The following is a 19232-nucleotide window of genomic DNA, read 5'->3' on the forward strand; positions in this document are numbered from 1 at the left end:
TCAGATCAACTGATTCTAGATCAGATAAAAGTCTTCAGCAAACACAGAGAGCCGATCCACCTCAGTGTAAGTAAATGCTCCTATGTGGGTCAAGAGCGTGATATGATTTGCACAAAGCAGAGTATGTGTTTGGTTCAGATGATCTCTCTTTTGATTGAAGCTCTTTAGAAGAGGCTGTGGTGAAGCAAAATGTACGTTCCTCTTTTATCTAACATCAGCTGCTGTCCGAATCATTTGGGTTGTCCTGGACGTGTGTAATTTTGAAGACCAGTGATTTCATGTGGTGGAAAAAATCAAATTATGTCAAAGGTAGAAATGGCAGTCCGGTTGCTTCATATCTGACGCTTAGACACATTTTGTTTCCACCCAGATTCCCCGGGTATCACTTTGGGAAAATCAGGATTAAATAAAAGTGACTCTTTGGGGAGTTAAGGAAATTAGGGTGGCTGAGAGTGCATGTAGTTCTTCCTCCACCATAAAAAGTGAGCAGCTGAGCTTCTGATGAGCAAAGGGTTAAAGGAGGCGCAGCTAGAAGCTGCTGGAGCTGAAGTCATCCGGCAGAGCGCACAGCGAGGAGGAGGAGAGATACAGAGAACACCTCCAAAAACACGCATCTAGGACGACTGAAGCTGCTGATCTGCGCTCTGTTGTGTTCTTTTTAACCATCATTGTGTTACTTCTCTCCACAGTGAAACACACAGACGCCCAGAGGCAGAAAGGAGCTGGAATGAGAAACAAATAACGAACGCGCAGCTCAGCGCCCCAACTATGGCTCCAACGACTCCCGTCGGAAAGCTCGCCCTGTCCGCCTCACAGGAGCCGGCTGCAGCGCAGGATGAGAGGTCTGCTGTACTCAAGCGAGTGTGAGACCAGGAAGAAATATCACCTGACAGGCTGCCCTCCCCCTCGGGGCACAGAAACAGACACCCTCGCTCCACTCAGCCTGGAAAGTGGAGGCTGGAAACGGCTCAGCTCTGCCGTGCGTACAGTGCGCCTCCTTTCCAGAACTCTCCTCTCAGCGTTGTCTCCAGGAGATCCACCACACGCCTGTCGTCTGTCAGAGCAACTTGGGGAAACTTTGCCACCCGGATTACCGCCACTGAACCTGTCGGTGATTGGTCTCCATGCAGGGAGCGCAGTGAGCATCGCGCGCTTTGCTGCAGGGACTGGAGCCTCGGTGAGATATTAAAAGTCCTGCAAAGTCTCTTAAAGTCCAGGAGCCGACACAGCGAAGATGCCGGTCCGGAGGGGCCATGTGGCTCCGCAGAACACCTTCCTGGACACCATCATCAGGAAGTTTGACAGTCAAAGTAAGATCATTGTTTACATTTTAGTGCCATAACTCATACACTCATTGCATTTACTCTGTACTCTCTCTGTAAGGCCTGCTTTTGTTAATTGATTTGAGGGACACAGGCTCTTTATGAAATGGCTTTCTAATGATGCAGACTTCCGTTTGACATTTTGTTTTCCATATTTAGCCTCAGTAATAATGTTTGCTGATGCATGTATAATAGCTTTGACGACTCACACTGTGCTGAGGCCAGACAATCTTTGATAATTGGTGAAAACTCCACAGAAATCAAACCAAAATAAAAACACACAGGCCCTTTTAGAGATCACATCGTTAACACTAGATGATGTGATACTCATTTAGACTCACTTTGGAGGCCAGATCTGATCACTATAACTCTGTTTTTGTGTTGATGTGAACTCTGATGCTGCAATAGACCTCTGTCACTCATGACACATTTTTGTAGTGGGCCAAATGTAGAGAGAAATTCAGTGCCCTCCTCACTCAAACCTGATGAGTTTTGTTTCTGCTGATCTTTTCATGCTCTTGTGTCACAAAGAGTCTAATTCTGCTGCTGCACTGACTGATTTTGTCAGGAAAGCAATCTGAAAGAAATGATACACTTAGGTGCTGGCATGGAGTCTATTATCTTGTTTCCACTTGATGTGTAATAAGTTTTCATTCAGAAAATATTGGACACCCCAGTGATCCTATTCTAATATGCATGCTTTCCAGGCTGAAACCGAGCACACTGCCTTGTTTTGTTTGCTTTTAAAAGAAAAATCAATATCCTATCAATTAATCCACACACCGCTACAAGCCACAAAAACAAACAATATATCCAAGCTCCTGAATTTTTCATGCAGTCCAGGGGCATGAAATTTGAAGCTGCATATATTTCAAAATACACCAGCTTCATGCGTGTTCGCTCTCCTGCGGCTGTGTTATCTTTGATGCCAATCATTCATGTTTTTTTCCCATGTCTGATGTGTGACCAGACTCCCAATGTGCCTCCTAAACAGCTTGTTTCCCTTCAGTGCATCACCTCAGGGCTGACGAAGAGGCCGGGAATGATGATGATGATGATGGTGTAACTGTTGTAGTGAAGTGATTGAAGTGTATCGATAACATTTTTAAAGTTCAGGTTTTGACAGCCAAGCTGGTGCAGTTGACATTTATTAGAGAATTTAACTCAGTTTTCTCTGCAATTAAAATGTCAGCTGTAGCCCCTCGGGTGGAGCTGAGATAGAGCTGAAGATGTGAGCTGATGTAAACTGGAAAGAAACACATCTCATAACCACAAATGACCCCTCTGAGGAACCTTCTTTTTTTTAAAGGCTAACTGTATGAAGACTGTATGCTCTCTGGTGAGCAGTAGAAACGGCCCTTTGGAATACAAAGTGATGTCTTGCTGCATTTATAACACCCCGGCTTCAGCAGAGCTACCAACCAGGTGTTACAGGACTGGATTTCAGCACATACATCCTGTTTCTTGACTCACAGGTGCTGAAGAACAGCATGGGTGTAGTCAAGTTAAGTAATTAACATCAATATTTAAAATTTGACAATAATCCTGCTAAAGGTTTTCTATCCTGGAGGGAGAGGAAAACTCTGCAACATGATCAGGTTCAGAGATAAATGCTGCAGATTAATTTTACTGGGATATTTGTCACACATTTTTGGCATTACACCATGAAATCAAGTGAAATTCTTGATAACATCGACCAAAGTTTTCTTGTTGTGGAACATCTCCAGGGTGGTGGTTAATGTTTTTAAAGGTACAGTGTGTAGAAATGGGAATATTGAGCAATATCTAGCAGTCAGATTCTTGTTCAAATTGCTCCCTTGCTCACCGCTCCTATCAGTGAAGCTACGGGGATGCATGATAAGTTTGATCCTGCATTTGTTAAATATTACCGTCGAAAACTCCTACTTTTACTAATTCTTTGTACACCACAACAACTGCTCTCTTCTTCTGTAATTTTCATCAGAGGTACACTTCAACTATGAGAGACAAAATGAGAAAGAAAAATCCAGGAAATCACATTGTAGGATTTTTAAAGAATTTATTTGTAAATTATGGTGGAAAATAAGTATTTGGTCAATAACAAAAGTTCAACTCAATACTTTGTAACATAACTTTTGTTGGCAATGACAGAGGTCAAATGTTTCCTGTAAGTCTTCACCAGGTTTGCACACACTGTAGCTGGTATTTTGGCCCATTCCTCCGTGCAGATCTCCTCTAGAGCAGTGATGTTTTGGGGCTGTCGCTGGGCAACACAGACTTTCAACTCCCTCCACAAATTTTCTACGGGGTTGAGGTCTGGAGACTGGCTAGGCCACTCCAGGACCTTGAAATGCTTTTTACGGAGCCACTCCTTTGTTGCCCGAGCGGTGTGTTTGGGATCATTGTCCTGCTGGAAGACCCAGCCACGTTCCATCTTCAATGCTCTCACTGATGGAAGGAGGTTTTGGCTTAAAATCTCACGATACATGGCCCCGTTCATTCTTCCCTTAGCACGGATCAGTCATCCTGTCCCCTTTGCAGAAAAACAGCCCCAAAGCATGAGGTTTCCACCCCCATGCTTCACAGTAGGTGTTCTTGGGATGCAACTCAGCATTCTTCTTCCTCCAAACCCGACAAGTTGAGTTTTTACCAAAAAGTTCTATTTTGGTGTCATCTGACCACATGATATTCTCCCAATCCTCTTCTGGATCATCCATATGCTCTCTGGCAAACTTCAGACGGGCCTGGACATGTACTGGCTTAAGCTGGGGGACACGCCTGGCGCTGCAGGATTTGAGTCCCTCTCGGCGTAGTGTGTTACTGATGGTAGCCTTTGTTAATTTGTTCCCAGCTCCCTGCAGGTCATTCATCAGGTCCCTCCGTGTAGTTCTGGGATTTTTGCTCACCGTTCTCATGATCATTTTGACGCCACGGGATGAGATCTTGCGTGGGGCCCCAGATCGAGTGAGATTATCGATGGTCTTGTATGTCTTCCATTTTCTTACAACTGCTCCAGCAGTTGATTTATTCACACCAACCTGCTTGTCTATTGTAGATTCACTCTTCCCTGCCTGGTGCAGGTCCACAGTTTTCTTCCTGGTGTCCTTCGACAGCTCTTTGGTCTTGGCCATGGTTGAGTTTGGAGTCTGACTGTTTGAGGCTGTGGACAGGTGCCTTTTATACAGATAACAAGTTCAAACAGGTGCCATTAATACAGGTAACGAGTGGAGGACAGAAGAGCTTCTTAAAGAAGAAGTTACAGGTCTGTGAGAGACAGAAATATTGCTTGTTTGTGGGTGACCAAATACTTATTTTCCACCATAATTTACAAATAAATTCTTTAAAATCCTACAATGTGATTTCCTGGATTTTTTTTCTCATTTTGTCTCTCATAGTTGAAGTGTACCTCTGCTGAAAATTAAAGACCTCTCTCATCTTTCTAAGTGGGAGAACTTGCAAATCAGTGGCTGACTAAATACTTTTTTGCCACACTGTATATGTCCTTTCCCCTCTTCTTATTCTGCGGACAGATTCACATCAGCTTGAATGCATTTTAGAGGAATAATCAAATAATTAACTTGCATAAAAAGTGCTCCGCCTTCTGAACATTCAGAAAAGAGCCAGAAAATGGGATTTTATTACAAGTCCATCAGTGCATATAGTGCCCCGTGGAACTAATATGAGACAATCGATATGAAAAATGTATCATTGCCAAGCAGCAACCTCAGGTCTTAAAATATGAAGCCCATGCAGAAGTGGAAAAATCTGCAGTTCATTGAGCGTCGTGGAGCTTGAGGCTGGCTGCAGAAACACCAGAAACCACTTACACACCCATTCAAAAAAGATGATATTTGCAGCAATAATGAACATGTTTACAGCCTGGTTCAAAAACAGTTTAGGTCTGAGTAGCTCATTTCTCTATCAGCACTAACTGTACGGGGGTGAATTATTTTATAACTCAGTATTTTTGAAGATATTAAACTTACAATTTTTGCCCAAATAAGGACATGGCTGACTTGAGTGACAAATAAGCCACCTGTAGCTGCTAGCCAAAAGGCTAAAGGCCCGCCTCTTCACCTCACACTAGCTTGGACAAAGTTTGGTTGTTGATACGTCAATTTTTTTATACAGTCTCTGATCAAGACCAAGAAGAAAGCTTTGGTGTTGGAGACTGGCTCCAAAAGCCATGGTATCCCTACTTGCTCACCTTGTTTAGTCTGTATATCTAAATAACTTCATGTATATCTTAACAACTTCATGCTTTTGTTTTTTATAACTTTCTTATTTTGGTTGTATAAAGGTGAACCGTTCTGCAGAATCAGACAAATACAGAAGCGTTGTTGGTTTCACTGACAGGAGGATGTGTTGTCGCTGTTTGTCAGAGCTGTGGCCTTAATTCTACCTTTTTGCTCGTTAGCTAGAAAGTTAGGTTGAGTCAGCCAATGTGTTGACAGCTAACTTTAGGCTTCATAGCACCTCTTCGGAAACCATTGGGTGACTTCAGAGAGACCACGTCCTTGTTTTATACAAATGTGATCAAGACAAGACAATAGAGGGAAACTCTCTTACTGTTTAACTAGTATTTCTTCTTTAACCAGACTATATTAACACAAAATCCCTCTACTCCTCTTTAAGTAACCACACCTCCTCCACTATTGCCATTCACTTACAGGTAGATAACCTCACATCGTTATTTTCCACACCTCTCAGTGACTCATACATCCACAATGATTTCCTCTCTCTCAGACTTCTGCTCAGGCTGACCAAGCATGCTGATGACAGTGATGACATGTTGTCTAATGGCTTTGGGTAATGAGCCCAGGGAGGCGTCAGTGGACACCAGCAGCTGTTCAGACATCCTCACAAATTCCAGAGATGTAGGATTAAAAAGCAGCGAAGCTTTAAAATAAACAAAAAATCTGTTTTATTGATCAAACTTTCAACGCAGCATGGTGGATTGGAAGATTTTTTAATCCCGCTGAGCATTTCATATTCCTTCAACTCCAAGGCCTCATTTCAGCCTTGCACTTTGACCCCACGTCCCTGAAACTGGAGCCCACTCCTCTCATGTTATCTATAATTGAGGAAATGAGGGTTTTAGAAATGCAGAGCCTGGTTTGGGTTTCCACATTTCTCCTCTCCGCTGTTTTTTTTTTTTTATCTTAATGGATGCTTGGTTAATTTAATCTGAACACCAATCAGGAGAAGGTCCTTCCTGTTTGTGCAGCTTTGGACGCTATCTCATGCAGAACACACGGAGGCAAAGCAACCTTCATGGTAGAGTAAGAGTGACAGCGCCATCTCCTTTCCATTATAGGGCTTCTTTAAAGATAATATACTGTGATCAGGAGCTGTGGATGCTTGATGCTCAGCCTTGGAGGATGATTGAGGAGCAACCTGTTGACATCTGTTGTCATATGGAGACTGTTTCCACCTGACAGCAAGGAGACATCCTATTGTACATTTTCTGTCGATACAGTGACGACTTGATCCACCAGCTCTGGTGCTTGATGTGTGAAATGACCTTTAGTTGACCTTTTGTACGAAGAAACAGAGTGCTGGAAAAATTAAAGGGATACATTTTTTAATGGCACACCAATTCTATAAGAACAATTAGCTGCAGCAGAGTAAGATGCTGGATGTGTACTGGTCTGACAACCTTCCACTATGTTATGTCAGCTACACAGTTTTGGTTTTAAAATAAAATATAGCCTACTATGTTCCTTCCTTTTTTGCATTAGGCTCACATGTTGTATTAAAGGCTTATTTTGGGGTGCAAGACTTGTGGTTAAGTCGCACGCCCCAAAAATGTGTACAAAGGCTGCAGCCTTTAAGTGGGCGTCCAACCTATGGCCCTTTCCCACATGTCACTCCCCACATGTTTACTGCTCCAACCACAGTCCAGTCTAAACAAATCCATGAACACCAGAAAATATGACATATAAAAATAAATGCAGTGTACTGACAGTGTGTGTCAGTAGTTTGGTTAGCTAATTAGTTTTTGTTTTGGATTTTTTTAATAAGGTGAATGCTATCCTTCATTTGCTAACATTGCTACAAGCTAGGATGCCGCATTTTTGCCTTTATTTGATAGGTCAGTTGAAGAGAGACAGGAAATGTGGGAAGCAATAAATGCGGGAAGAGGCCAGGAGTCGAACCCATGACCGCTGCTTTGAAGACTATTGCTTCTTTATATTGGGCGTGCATTTAAACCGCCAGGACAACGGCGCCCATGGTTAGCTAATTTGTTGAAATAGAAAAAGTTGAACTGGCTGGAGTGTTACCTTGCAACTAAAGGTACACTGTTTTTGAAGATAAGGGTTTATACTGATAGCTGATTCCAGTACAGATGTTTTGCATTCATTTGTAGTTCTTTGTATGTGTTTGTCACATTAGCAATGAAATTTGATGTATTTAAAGTGTTGCTTCTAGCACCTCCTCTCTGGATCATGTCCTACAAACTGAGTGTGCCTGATCTTTCTCAGAGAGGGTGTAATACTCCCACACTCCGGACGTTTTCTGTCATGTTTGACCATGGAGACAAATCCTTAGATTAGATTAGACACAGATGAACATCGGCTGGTGTCCTTGGTGCATGGTATATTATCTGCAGATGTGCAAGTGACTTTCAACAGGGTCGATATCAGCCGATACTTATGTTTGACCGACGTATTGGTGCATCCATACTTTTAACTCAACTCAACTCAACTTTATTTATATAGCACCGTTTATACATACGAGGATGCAGCCCAAATTGCTTCACAAAAGAACAGAACAGAAAGACAGACAACAGAGTTGGGTAAAATAATACAAGACATAATCATAATAAAGTACTTAAAAATAAAATAAAAATCAATACAATAAAACAAATTAAGGTAGAAAGCAAAAATAAAAATCAATTCAAGTTAAAGGATCAGATAAATGCAACAAATAAATAGATAACATAGAGAATAAATAAGATCAATAAATGTTGTTAAAACAATGATCATAATAATGCAGTCCAGGGCTTAAGATGAATGACTCCAAATTAAAAGCCAGATTAGAAAGGTGAGTCTTAACTTTACTTTTAGGAGTAAACTTGATAAATTAAGTATTACATTTTACTCTACAGTCAAATTTTGCATCTGAATGAGCAGATTACCACACATTTGACATTATTCTTAAATGTCCATATCAAGGATAGGACCTGAAAAGAGTATTGTGCTTTTACACAGAAAAACAAGCTGTGCACTTAAACAAGTTCCTGTTACACAATGAAATATGATCCTTGGAGGCCAATTAAAGTGAGTCTAAAAGGTTTACGGACAGAGAAACATTGCAAAGTGGTTTTTAATTCTCTAAGACAGTATATTATTAGCTTACAGGATTATGGCAATTATTCTAATTTGTTTTTGAAATGTGATGTTTATGTTGTCTACCAGAAATGTGCCTGCATTTCCAAGACTTCACCGCATTGAACTGTAGCAAACCTGAGCACAGCTCACTGTTGCCTTTTATCTGGAGACCCTGCCTTTATGTGCTGAGTCTCTCTGAGCTGCCAGCTCAAATGTCATGCCAGATAACCTGGGCTTCCTTTGGGCTTTAAACTTAAAAGCAGCTCCTTTATGTACAAGCAAATCCTCAGTATGCCAACCAATCACTATGATCTAGGCTGCTCTGAAGCTGTGCTTTCAGTTTGAAGGTCACTTGACATGTACACGTCATGAGTGTGTAAAAAACACTTGAGGTCCATACATGCAGCTGGTTCAAGCTATATTTCTTAAGAATCCAATATTATGTTTACTGATGAATAAAGAAACCTCGGAGGCCACATTAACAGCAGATACAGAGTGTTCTGGTATGCTGGGACTGCAGGTAAATCAAACAGGTGTTAGGAAGATTACACAGTAACACACAGAAGCTGTAAAATTGATTTCTAGGATACTGCCGTTGATTGGAGCATTCAACAGAAGGTCAAAGCTGTTTTGTGTTGAGATTATTGATGTGTCCAGTGAAGGAAAGTCAATGAGGAGCGTGATCGATGTGTACATGAGGGGCCGACTCAGACACAGACTTGTGTAATCATCCTGATACAAACTAATACATGCAAACATCCTTACTGATAACACATTCATGTATTTATATATTTAAATCATGCACATTAACAATCTGAATCTCTGTTCTGCTCTGCTCTTATCTCCCTCATTTTTCTGTCCTCATCTTGAGTTATCTCCACATCTCAGAGAGTAATCAACATTATTATTACATGCATGATTTTCAAATAACCACATTTGCGTATTTCTGTATGCTGGCACACTCTGAAACTGCTCTGGTTGGCTGCAGGGTGTGCTGTTTGTTTGGAGGAGTATTCCCTCACAGCTAAACTATAGTATGCATGATTCATGCAGGACAACATGTCAGCTGTTGCATCTTCTGTATTACTCTGGATACTCCTTCTTGGACAACAACATAAAGTTAATTAATACCTGTCTGTGTTGATTAATTGATTCTGATTGGTCAAACCTCATGGAAACATTGATTAATTCTCAACAGCAAAGATTACCCAGGGGACAACTTGATCACACATGTCGTATCAAATCAATCAGCAGGAAGGAGTCCAAAACGTTTGCTCTCTGCCTGTTGACACTGTGGCAAAAGTGTTATATTCTAATAGTAACATGGAGGATGTTTTTAATATCACTTTTGGTTTAATAGGGGGAACATGAAGCTTTGGGTCCAGCTGGCTAGTCACCGGTAGAGAAATGAAGGAGAGAGGAGGAAGACAGTGGTGAAGGTTTTATCGGTAGGAGAAGCGGTTTTGTCTTTACCATGAATGAAAATGTTAAGTTTGACATTAATTTGTCCTGTTAGGAGGCTGATCACACAGTTGAATAGGGTTGACATAATTATGGAATTTGATTCACTATATTTCTTTAGCTGGATGAATTAATCATTTTAACACACTAAAATCTTCAAGTGGTTTGTTTCTTTAGTTGGTAGCTGGCAAATAAGCAGATTAATGAATAGGTGGTTATGCAAGTTTAAATCCCCAAAAGATGAGAAATATCCCATTACATTTATCACTTACTTAGAAGTCATCTTTAAAAATCCATAAAAGCTGCATGTATGGAAACATCTCTCACATACACACACGTGTAAATCTAGCCCTGCTGTTTTCCAGCTCAGGTATTTGATGAACTGTTCTCCCCTGACTTCAGACGGTCTCTGCTTACTGTACACTGATCCTGTGTGCGTGTCTCTTTACTGTGCTGCGATCCTCCATGTTTGATAACCATGCAGCTCCGCGCAGAGCAGACCGCCCAGACAGAGCGCGTTGCTCACCGACAACAACCGACAGCATATTTGGCCTCAGAATGAGGTCACGGGGAAGCTTTAAGATCACATGTTGTTGTCTGTTCAGCGCTCCTCAGAGAAAGGCTTCTGCCCAATTACAAGCCTCAGAGCCACCGTCCTCTGGGGAGGATGATACCATTCTACAGCTGAAGTACAAACACCTCATCGCCATGGCAACCCACCCCCCCTCCCACACACCCACCCACTGTCATGCACTTACACACACACACACTCACACAAGGCATGAACAGGTACAGTTAGATTCAACTCCAGGTAACGACTCGTTCTCCTTCTCTAAGGCAGTGCAACAAGCGTCTGCAACAAGTGATGCTTATTCTACCAACATACATCTTTAAAACCATACTGTTTGAGAATCCATTGGGCCTTAGATATAGAGAAATGAGACACTTCTGGAGGCATTCCCAGGATGTAGTTTGATTAATGAATCAAATGTATGACAACAGAAAATAGCTGCAAACAAGTGTCTGTTTCCTTCTGTTTGTGTGTCCTTGTTTTAGCTGTTTCCAGAGAATGACTGATGGAGCCTATTTGTGACCCATTTTAAATATTATTGTCTTCCCAAGGAACTAATAGTCTTGGCGCTGGGTGCCACAGAAAGACTATAGAAGTCAGGCAGAGACCAAATTCCTGGTTTGCTCAATAGCCTGCCACCTGCAAGCTAGTTCAGTCAGACAACTCGAGCTGCGCTCATTCATACTGACACGTCATCATCCTCCCTATCAGCTGATCTCAACGTCCTCTCATTTGGTGGTCTATTTCAGTTGCAAGTCTCCCTCTCCCTGCGTCTGCTTTGCCAGTGCTCCCGCTGTCCTGCTCAGTGCTGTGTGCAAATTTCGTACCCACCTCCTCCCCGGCATCCACCTGCGGGCTCCAAGTTAGTCCTATCTCATTACTCCTAAATGTCTGCATTTAAATAATCTACGAGGAGTAATGAGGTTCAGAGCCCCAAACGCCAAACACACTTCTGTATGCTGCAATAAACTTTATCTTAAGTAAACGTGAGTTGTCTGACTGTACTTCATTTATTTGTTAGGGAATTAAGAATAATTAAGAACATCATCCATATCTTTAGATTTTATCTATGAAACAAGTTCAAAAAGCCCAATCATAAACATTTTAAAGCATAAAATATAATAGATTCCCGCTCAAGGCTTGAGAGGTATTTAGTTAGTAAAAGGACCGGTACTTAAACAGGTTACTGGATGAAGTACTGCGATGTGAGAGCTAACAGGCAAGTGCCAAGCCAGTCAGTGTCAGTGCCTCATATAGTAAGCCTCAAATCTCCCCTCAATCTGCAACAAAGACTTTGTTAAAAAAAAACTTAACTCGAGGTAAAGTTAAGTTCTCAGGCTAGATAAATCCAAGCTTCCTCTACTACAGGGCAAAGGAGAGAAGCAGAGAGGGCAATGCAGAATGTGGAAAAGAAAGAGTCCTAATGTTGGACTATGTTGCTCTCAGCTCCTGTAAAATTGCTTCAGGGTTTATCATGAGCTGAATGAAAAACAAGTCTAAATTGATACCATTTAAATGAATATGGTGTAATTTGACGTTTTAAATACCGGCCTATTGTATCGTCTTAAAGGCTCTTATGTGAGATGACAGAAAAAGTACATTTTGTTGTGCAGAATGATACAAAATGTTCTCATCTGTGAAACACAGACACTTAGGCCCTTTTGTGTTCCAGCCATGCACACACAAGCATGTGTCAGGGTCTGTTTCAGGGACTCCTTCATGTCTGTTTAAGGTCTAGTACCTGTCTTTCTAATACATGACTCAGTCTGTACTCAGAAGCTGTTTGGTGTTTGTTCCCTCTGTTTTCAAACCTCGTTTTAAAGCATCTGTGGGGAACTTTCATTTTGTGTTTTGATGCACCTGTGTATAAAGCAGTACCACTACATCTGTTTGTCATGTACATGTGGTGTAAAAAAAAAGGCTGTTACTGAAGTAGTGAAGTAGCTCATTAAAAGGCATCAGTCTGTTTTAGGAAGAGATGATGTAAAGTGAGCAGGTGGTAATGCAAATTAGAATCCTGACAAGGTAAGTAAGACCCTGACACAACTCGGATGGATCCTGTCTCACTTTGTAGCAGATTTTTACAGATGCTCTCAGCACCTCTGTTGGCATTGATTGGTTAGATTGCAGGACAGGATGTTGCTCCACTCAGAGATGGTTTGGTCTAGTTGCATTACTACTCCACTCTCAAGATCAGCCTGAGACGGAAATTAACATTTTTGCCACAGAGTTAACAGGCAGAGGTGAAATTTGCCAGCGTCCTTAAGGCTCACCGATTTGATATGGTCTGTGTGATCAAGTTTTTCTGGGGTTGCTTTTGCTGTTGATAATTACTAATCATCAGAATCAAGCATTTTATACAGCTAGGTAAAGATAACCAGTGAAATACTCCCAACTTGAGCTTTAATGTGAAATAATCAGTTCAGTTAAGGCAACAAAATAAATAGAAAACAAACTAAGTTCCCTCTGTCTCCTTGTGGTAAAGATTTTATTGGTGAATTAAAGTGCATTACTTATCACTATCTGTACAGTTACAACTGAGTATTAGGGCCTCAGTATTGAAGAAAAAAGTGTGATATTCGACCAGGTGAGACACTAGGGCTTATCTCCCTTTTGTGGTCGATTTAACATTAAACTGTTCTCACTCAGCTCTCCTTCTACTCTGAGCTCTGCCGTTCACATACCTGAACCCTGCTGCTATCATCACCACCGCTCATGGTTTAAGTTTCTCTGTAGCAACCTGTAACCCAAAGATTCACTTACCTGCTCCACTGCTGTTGCTAATATTGTTGGACAGGATCCAATATGAAAATGTCCGTAGTCTGCCAATTCAGCATGCTAACTGATACTAGCATTTTAGCCACACTGTTTTGATGCGAACAGAAACTAACAGTTTTACCTCACCTTACCGCAACATGTGCCGGAGCTGTTTCCCACGGATTGATTTGACATGTGTGATCAGATTGCCTCTGGCGTTGCTCATGCTAGTGAAAGTTGATAACCATTGTCAAGGGGTTTTGACAAATTAGAATCAAGGATCTTACACAAATGGTAGATCCGTAAGAAAGCCGGGTAATGATAACATATAGATTATCCTTAGCCTGCAATTACGACTCCTTTCTTATAATATTACAATGCTTTTCTCTGAAGATCACAACTTCCTCTTTTAGATTTAGGAATTTAGGAATTTTAAGACTTTACTCCAAATCAATAAAATCCTCTGGAAACACTCTCACAAACTAGTGATGGAATAATAAACCACCATCACTGAAGTTGTATGTAGTCTGTAGACAGTTTTGTAATAATCCTTTAATGCAGTAACGTTCAAGAAGCGCTCCTTAATGCAGAGAACGTTCTGTAATTTCCCTCTCCAGCTGGTGTCAGTCACACAGGCCTGTTTGCCTCTGACAGCAGGTCTTCCACCTGAGCGTTTAGAGCTCAATGCCTCTGTGCTTCCTCAGGCTTTGATGATCTCAGCTCTGGAGTTGCATAAGATGCAGAGCCTTGATGTTCCCAGTGCAGGGAGGAGGAGATGCCTTCTGTGCTCTGAGAAAAAACATGTAACTGCTGCTGAGTTCATGCTAATGTTCCACACACACACACACACACAGCAACATAAGGCCTCGCATAGACAGATTAGACAGCGAGCAGACATCTGAAAGTACCGTCGCCGAGATGGCGAGTTGAATTTGTAGCTGGGGAAATGATACAGAGCAAATGTAGCCTTCGTTTTGCTTTTTCCCCTCTGTATAATCATACAACTTTATGTTTGTCCCCCAGATGTCTATAGAACCATCAAATTTGCTCCTCTTAAAGGCTCCCCTGGTTGATATATACTGTACCAGTAAAAATAAACCCAGGATCGTGGCTCTTCTCTGGTGGTTAGCTTTATTTTTCTGCTCCATCTGTTTCACTTAGAGGGTGTAAACACAGCCACATTGCTACACTGGTGCTGAGGTCAGGAGTGAGTCTGTGCCTCATGATTGCACTTTATTGGTGTGAAATCGCTTGTCTCTCGCACATACACTGTCTCCCTCTCGCTCTCTCTTTCCCTGTAGCTTGCTCATACACACACACACACACCTACACACGTTACCAAGAAGGAAGACAAAAGAACTCACACACACATCCTCGTAAAGTCTCAGAGCTTGTAAATACAATTCTTTCTCTTCCCTCCATCTCCAACTCGCTCCTTCCTTCTTGTCTGCTCTTTGTCTCATTTGACAACCAGTTTTTGTCTCTCTCCTCTCCATCTCTCCTGCGCCCTTCAGATACCATACCTTGCTGCTCTCTGATCTTAAGGGGCATGCTTCCAACCAGGAAACATGGCACCTGCCGAGAGAGGCGCTGTGTGTGTGTGTGTCTCTCTGTGTGTGTGTGTGTGTGTGTGTGTGTGTGTGTGTGTGTGTGTGTGTGTGTGTGTGTGTGTGAGAGTGTGTGTGTGTGTGGTGTATACATTGTGTGTGTCTGACAGTTTTACCTTTCCATGTCATAATGCAGCTAAAGGCCTGTTGCCTGTTCTGTTGTAAATGAACAAGCAAAGTGAACTTTAAATTTAGAAAAAAATAATGTTCCTCAACAAAAATCTGCTAATAGAATAAAAAGTATCATTAAAATCACACCACTGCAAAATTCCTATACTCACTCTTAAAGCACAGACATCACAAGACGTATCTTCCTCTCCTCTCTTTGACCTGGTAATGAGCAGCTCATCTGGATATCATTACATCCCCATGTGTACATAGATAGGTCTCTGTCAGGAATCATATTACAGCCTGATTAAACTACATTAACCTGCAAACTGTGGAGTTTAGCATCAATAATTCACTGAGAAGACAAACACATTAATCCATTAGAGAGTGCAGACTCTGGAAGACTACATCAAGAGAAAGTAGACAAATCTTAGATATAACATCTTTCACAACAAATGTCAAGTGCTGACTGAAAGCATACCAGAGCTGTACTCATTTTCAGCTTTTTGTATTTACTGGTGTAGGATTTACACATTTTTTTATCATGGTATATGAATCTCACTGTATGCATGTGGTCTGATGTGGTTTCATTTCACTGAACAAAGAGTTGAAAATTACCAAAAGCTGGAAACTCCCTGTACCCCCTAAACTGTGACAGATGGGCAAATATCATCAAAATGCACAGAACTCCAGGTTGGTCTTTAGTGAAAGAAGGACTACCATTTCTCTGCTCTGCTTCTTTAGAAACATTTCTTTGTCTAAAATTCCAAATGTTCTTTTAATACATTTCTCATATAGATTCAACCAGTCTTTTAAAAAGACTTTAAAGCAATATCAAGTGTCACAAAGTCTCTATTAAAATATTATTTGTTAGTTGTACTAATACATGTGAAGAACCTCTAGATGGATAGTGACAATGATGAATGATGGTGCACATGGGAATAATGCAATGAATTGTTGTTGTGGTTATTGTTACCTTTTTTATTATTATTATTATTATTATTATTATTATTATTATTATTATTATTATTATTATTATTATTATTAATAGTAGTAGTAATAGTAATAGTAATTGTATTTAACTGTTTGGTCACGGTGTGACCTTTTATGAAGAAACATTGTGATTTTAAGCTTTGTTATATAAGGTATTTTATTGATTGGATGATTGTACTGTAGGCACTTTAGAAGAGATTAGATTATTTATATAATTTATAATAGCGTTATTGTGGTCTTCTTGGTTTTATATCTTGCTTTTATTATGTGGATTGTGAACATTTCCATAAGTGCACCGCAGGATGATTTGTTGATACCTTGGTTGTAACTTATGGAGGTCCAAATAAATAAATAAATAAAAATTAAACATCACATCAGCTTCACGTTCTTCATTAGGACTATGTGAAACTGACTCATCACTCTATCAAATTTGTTCTGTTAAATTAGACTTAGTAGTTATCAGGAGGTTTGTATTGAAGATGACTTTGATGTCAGATAAGAGGTGACAACAGATAAGGAGAAAAGAGCTGCACTCAAATGAGCATATGCACACCTATTAAAGCTTCTGTAAGGAACTTTCATTTTGTGTAGACTTTGGTAGCCACGTGGACCAAAATTAGTTTTTTTTTTCTGTACATGTATAATTTGTGAATCACATTCACAATCACATTTCTAGCTCTTTTTATAATCAACAAAGGCTCACAGCTAACCTCTTGGCCTTAAACCTAACCCCTGCCAGTGGTGACATACATTAAAATAACTGCATGGAAGTAGTCCCTCTTCTTGTTAATGGTCTTGTTTGCTTATTTAGTTCATAAACAGTCATCAGTATTACTTTCAGTCTGTTTCATAGCCAGCTAAAAACTCCTTACAGGAGCTTTAACAAAAACATGCCCAACATGTAGACTTGAGGGAATCCAGGTTCAGCTTTTTCAAAGAAGCATGAGAATCAGTTGCTTCTGAGACCATGCAAATATAACTTAATACATTTTTTATTTTTTATTTTTTTTTCAAAGAAGCATGGTAGTATACTTGTTAGTGCTGTTGCCTTAAAGCAAGATGTTTCCCTGGCCGGGTAGATGTCTTGTTGAGCTTGCATGCTCTCCCTGCGAACTCTGACCCCTCATTGTCCAAAGATGTGCTTGTTAGATTAATTGGTTTCTCTTAATTGTCGGCAAGTGTGAGTGTGTGTGTGTGTGTGTGCGTGTGCGTGAATGGTTGTGGGTCTCTATGTGTGAGATTGTAATAGACCTGTCCAGGGTGTACCTTGCTTCTCCCCCACATGACTGCTGGGATTGGCTGCAGCCCATTACGACCCCCAAATGGGATATGCGATTTACTTTAAGACTGTGTTTCTACTGGAACTAAAGATGCAGTCAGCTTTACTGGTCTCATATTTATGAACCAAAAAACTTCTTGCTGTAGTTTGAAATCTCCTCTTGTCTCTACACTTGTTTGGCATAATGATGAGTTTTTCTCCCATATTCTGCTGTGGATTGTTTCTGATCAAGGAAGCGAGCAGTCAGTACTGAGATGAACCAAATTGAGTCTCAAATTCAGCCAAAAATGCTCTTGCAATGTCAAAAAAGCAACTTTAACCACTGGTCCCTGACTACTGTTGATCCAAACATTTGCAGCTCTTCTTTCCATCTCTCTGTTTTACAGCCTTTAGTTCAGTGACTTAAGCCATCCGTTGTTATAACAGTTAAAACAACAAGAGACAGGTTGGACAGTGTTTTAGGCTGCGGCTCAGATAGGCTTTTGTATCCACTGTGATCACACTCCTCACCACAGCTGCATACATACACCAACTTCACAAAAGCCCCTGAGCAAACTGGAGCTATAACTCAGTGTTTATGAATGTGTTTCAGCTGACGTGAGCCAAGAGAGAACATTATGTCCAAAACCTGAGACACTTTTTGGATTGTCTGGATATTCCTACTGTAGGCAGACTTGGAGCACTGAGAGGCAAATTCAGCTGCGAGTCAAGGACGCTGTGATAAGGATGCATGCTTTAGCAGCAGAGAATTAAACATGTGACGCTGTGTTTATCTTCTTTCTTGACCACCAGGAAAGTGGAACACAGGGATCCTTTTGAATGGCTAGTAAATATTTAAGTGGAAATGATGTCCATAGATGGGTCTGTGTGTTTGGGTTTTTATGTTTAGGCAGCCTCTCTCCTCGAGGGAAATTCATCCATTTGCATAGTAAGCAGCTGTTAGAATCGAGGCTACACACTATTCAGACTTATTGAGCTGTGTGGACACTTTCTTTGTTGAATTTTAATCAGGAGTGCACATACAGGGTGCAGGAGGTTCAATTTGACCAAACTGTTAGTTTTCACACATAAATAGATAATCCTAACCTGTTTTGTCTCATGTCTATCTGAGGTTTTGTCACATCTTAGCTCACAGCTGAAACTATACACTAGTATAACAGTATGCAGCTTGGCTAAGATGTTATGTAATGGCATTAGAATTAGGATAACATTTTGTTCTTTTGGGGGCTTTGATAGTGTGAGGAGCTCTGGGGCTGGATATAAGCACAATAGGTCTAGACTATGAAGGAAGCTCCTGACAGGGGAGATTAAGCTAAGTGGTCTCATAAAGCTGGTTATCACCAGGGTAAATCAACCCAGAGGTTCTGTGAGCGTGTTCACAGGTAGGGACAGAGGTAGCAACATATGACCAATCACAGACATGATCAAGGCTGACATCAGCAGATCGTTGTGTTTGACAAATCCAGCACAAACTATGATACTAGAATAATATAAAGAAGTTTAAAACATAATCCAGACTAAAAGAAATACAGCTGGGTTTGCAAAATATAAACTCTCAGAGAAAGGAAAATCAAAAGAGCAAATCAAGGATAATATATCTTTCGCACCATTAGTGCAAGATATATTCTAACACATGTTTATTCCCTCACTTTGATTTGTTGCTCCAATTTATTTTTGCTGTGTATGACACTTTTAGATGCAATATTTCAGCTGCAGCCATGACTATATCAAACAAAGCTGTACAAAAGAAAAAAGAAAAAGAGAATATGAAAACATGATTCAAAGCAACAATTAAGCGTACGCTTAGTTTTACATCTTATA

General features: G+C 40.7%; 1 protein-coding gene across 2 annotated transcripts in view; it reads left to right on the plus strand.

The window, feature by feature from the left end:
• The first annotated feature begins 552 nt into the window (after nucleotides 1-552).
• Nucleotides 553-19232, plus strand: part of kcnh2b (potassium voltage-gated channel, subfamily H (eag-related), member 2b) — a 359270-nt gene continuing 340590 nt past the window's right edge. Inside the window, exon 1 of one of the 2 annotated variants that reach the window (XM_034706260.1) lies at nucleotides 553-1310. In XM_034706260.1, the coding sequence (XP_034562151.1) occupies nucleotides 1235-1310 (76 nt within the window). In that variant the 5' untranslated portion in view covers nucleotides 553-1234. The remainder of the gene's footprint in view (nucleotides 1311-19232) is intronic. The other variant, XM_034706259.1, reaches the window with a different exon arrangement.

This window comes from Notolabrus celidotus, chromosome 17, assembly GCF_009762535.1.
Source record: "Notolabrus celidotus isolate fNotCel1 chromosome 17, fNotCel1.pri, whole genome shotgun sequence".
NCBI lineage: Eukaryota > Metazoa > Chordata > Actinopteri > Labriformes > Labridae > Notolabrus > Notolabrus celidotus.